At 48.3% G+C, this 3,716-nt stretch overlaps 1 protein-coding gene across 1 annotated transcript in view; it reads left to right on the top strand.

The window, feature by feature from the left end:
• VAV2 (vav guanine nucleotide exchange factor 2) overlaps positions 1-3,175 on the top strand; it is a 321,762-nt gene extending 318,587 nt beyond the window's left edge. Inside the window, exon 29 of the mRNA XM_019510306.1 lies at positions 468-3,175. Coding sequence (XP_019365851.1) covers positions 468-515 — 48 coding nt within the window. The 3' untranslated portion in view covers positions 516-3,175. The remainder of the gene's footprint in view (positions 1-467) is intronic.
• The last annotated feature ends 541 nt before the right edge of the window (positions 3,176-3,716 follow it).

Raw genomic sequence — 3,716 nt, 5'->3', positions numbered from 1 at the left:
CCCCTGCCCTCCCCCCGCCCCTTCCCCCACAACAGACTTATCAGTTGGACCCACATATCGACTATTGGATCGATATCAGCCGATATGGCCCCTTAAAAATCGGCCGTCGGTATCAGCCCCAAAAATCTCTATTGTTGCACCACTAGCTGGAGGGGCTTTTACCTGTCCTGCTTCTAACCCACATTGCTACCCCGGCAGAAATGTTATAGCATGGACTTAGCCTGAAGCACAAAATGGATAAATGACTTGTTCCAGTCATGCAGCCAGTAGCATAGCTGGGGGGAAAAAAAAGCCTTGGTGTCCAGATGCCCTGTCCCCCACCACGATGATGAGAGTGTCCTGACATCCCTGCTGTATTGGAGAGCTGACACAAAGGGAGCGTGGGGTCCTCAACTGTGCATGGGTGGGTCTTTGTGCATGTCTGCACCCAAGCGGTCCTTCTGCTTATCTTCCCCTTTCTGTTGCAGATCGGTTGGTTTCCTTCGACCTATGTGGAGGAGGAGGGAGTGCAATGAGTCCCAGGTCTCTGACTAAAGACTCCCAGAAAAAGCCGCTGCAGACTGTGCACAGTTGTCCCAGCACCCAGGGCTCCGAGTGAAACGCAATCAGAAATCTTCCAGTATTACCAACAGCCACCCTATTATGAATTCTTCTGCAATCGGTCCTCTGTACAGTGTGTGTGCGTGTGTGCGTCGGGGGGTGCCACTGGCTTCCGGTCCTTGGTTGGGTTACTTGTATATAAGATTTATAGTCTATCAGGTGTTTGTGTGACAGCAGAAGTGACCTGGGAAAGTCGCTCTCAACAGCCTAGACCAAGCACTGAGAGGCTCAATGCAGCTGTGGCCAGAGACGTTGTCCAAGCCTGTCTTATCAAGGATGTTTCAGAAGCCACCGTGGTGGTGGCAGGAGGATGGGACAGGGTGGCTCCTGGACTGATGCCGGGAGTCGTGGGGGAATGCTTTCAGCAGAGGCTGAGAGGGAGCCAACTGACACCCCTTGCTGCTTGAATGGACTCTGCTGGTTTCTCTGGGCACGTCATGGCAGAGCCCACTAACTTTGCTGGTGATGGGAGGAGGTGGGGGGGATGAAGGCACCACAACCTGCTGCAAGGAGACTGCTCTCATTTGATGCCTGTCTGGATCTAGGGAAAGAGGTTTTTTTTAACAGATCATGATGAGTCTGAAGCCAAACAACAGAGCTGGGCACACCTACCTGTTAGCAGAGACCCCCTTATTTTGTATCACATGCCCTTTCTCTTAAAGCTAACTTTGGTCCCAGTAACCTCACTCAGGGCAGAGGAGAGACGGTCCTTTGTGGTGATGGCCACATCTGGATCAGGAGGTCTGGTCGCATTGCAGGGCTGCAAATGTGCCTTCCCCAGGAAGAGCTTTTGCAAATCATCAGTGACATGAGGGATGGCACATGTGATAATAGATACAAATGTGCATCATCTGCTCCAGCGTGTCCGCCGCTCTCATAGCCTACCTACCTTTCCTATTCCTAACAAGGATATATGTAAGCCACCCCACCAAACTAATGGCCTGTTCTTGCAGCCATTATGGCTCATTGAGCTCAATGGGGCCTACTTAGTAGGTGAGGGCTGTAAAACCAACTCCCAAGTTGCACAAAGCTGATGTTAAACAGTCTTTCCTTTGGCCACCTTTTGGCATTACATACTTTGCCCACCTCCCAGCTGTTCATTGCTGCGAGTAAGGGAGAATGTGTTTCCCTTTCATGTTGTCTCTCTCTCATTGCTTTTGTGCCCTGAATGATGTTCATCCCCTCCCTTGCTTTCCACGTGGCGACCCTTTTCAGTTGGCAATGAGGATGGTTGAGTGGAGTCCGCTGCAAGTGACTTCTGCCCTTTGCTCCCCAGACCAGAACGTGCACCCAAAGTGCACTTGTGCAAAACCACCAACAAGAAGCAAACCCCAGGGATGTCGTATGAAGTGCCCTTTTGCATGTTTGCTTCCTTTCCTTCAAGGTGTTCAGTAGCCCCATACCTTGTAACTTTGCTGCTGAGCTCTGTGTCTCTGGGCAAGATTCTTCTGTCGTCAGCACCAGTGTGAATCCAGAAGAGCTGCCTGCATGAGATTTATGCAAGACCTATGCAAGGGTATGTCGCTCTCCTACAGTGCACTGCTGAAGTCCTGCCTGTCGTGACAGAAGAATATAGAGATCTTACCTAGCCATTTTGCAAGTGCTCCAAGTATTATCTGGGGAAGAACAGCAGACGTTGTGCTGCCAAATTGGGATGGAAAAGCCACGAGGAGCATTCTGTGACCTTGGCAAGGAGGAAAACCAAATTAACTTTGAAAATAAGCTTGCTGTTTGTTTGGCACAATAGTCTGGCCTCTTGTTTCGACTCGATCTTTGGGTTTTCATTCTTCTCCTGCACTGGGTCTTGGACTGAGCTTGCTCACCAGCTGCTCAGTACTCCTTGTGCCAAAGCTGCCAGTGAACCTCTCACATTGCACTGTATGGGTTAGAAAATATTTCCCAATTGAACTGTGCCCCTGCTATAACAGACTCATCCAGATGCCTGCTGCCTAAATGCCACCATCCATGGACCCCTGCCACCAGGTGGGCATTATCATTTGCATGCAACCAAGTGCCCGGTCACTGTATGCATCTTGCTCTGCGGAGTGAGAACCAGGACCAAGCGGTTCGATGGCATTTCCAGTGGTTTTATGAAGGTCATTCCTTGGTGCTAACCTATTCCAGTCCAGCTCAGTTTATTTGAGTGTTAATTGTTTGCCAGTCCTGTACCTTTGCCTTTCATCATCTCAGCCTACCAATATTGAAAGGAGATGCGGCAGCACTTTGGAGAGGGGAAGCTGTAAAGGAGACTCAGGGAAGTTAAGTGCTCAGCTCTTACTGAATATCAAAGAAAGTGCATTGAATTTCAGTGCGAGTTGGCCATCCATTTCCATGAAGCACCGTTGACATTTCCAGCCTGCAGGCCACACGTTTCTAAGCTAACTAACAAGGTCTGGGGGCCCCACTTGAGACCTTAATTTTTTTCCCAAAAGTGCTGAACAGCAGGTCTTGAGAAAGGAAAACCCCTTCTAGACATCGAAGGGTGGGCCCCCAGCAATGCAGAGTCATTTTTGCAAATGCAGGCATCTCTAATCCTGTGCAATTGTGAGCAGACCCCATTCTCTAACAGCCACAAAGAAAATGGATCAGAAAGAAGAAAACCCAAGGGGATGCATTTATGCCTTGAATATTTCCTGAGCCTTTAGGTGACCCCAATGACTGTTATTTCACATGCGAAGAATCATGTTGTGAGGGAACGTGGAAGGTGAACCCCTCTCAAAAACCATATGCCCTTCTATCACCGGGATCAGAAGAGCACTCTTTGTACTGTGCAGCACGTCGGGTCTCTTTATCAGCTCCCAAAAGATGCGATACATGCACGCTCTGCCTACGACCGAGTGACGCCCCTTACTCTTGCCCAGCACAAGATCAGTCATTCCTCAGAACAGTCTCTCGTGTTTACTGTTGTAAGAAACTTGTTAAAAAGAATTTTTTTTTGTGTTTGTAATTATTCAGCCGATCGCCACGATATATATCTGTGAATAAGAAGGGAAAATGTTTTTTATGATGGTGAGAAAATTGTATATATATTTTAGTTCATCGCAAAACATTCGGAATTGTAACAGAATACAGTGGGAAATAATATGTAAATTCCTTGATTTTTTTTTTTTTTTTTT

Source organism: Gavialis gangeticus, unplaced genomic scaffold (assembly GCF_001723915.1).
Source record: "Gavialis gangeticus isolate Ggan-Ray unplaced genomic scaffold, GavGan_comp1, whole genome shotgun sequence".
NCBI classification, from domain to species: domain Eukaryota; kingdom Metazoa; phylum Chordata; order Crocodylia; family Gavialidae; genus Gavialis; species Gavialis gangeticus.
Note: the sequence above shows the minus strand (reverse complement) of the source record. Positions and strands in the feature narration are given on the sequence as shown.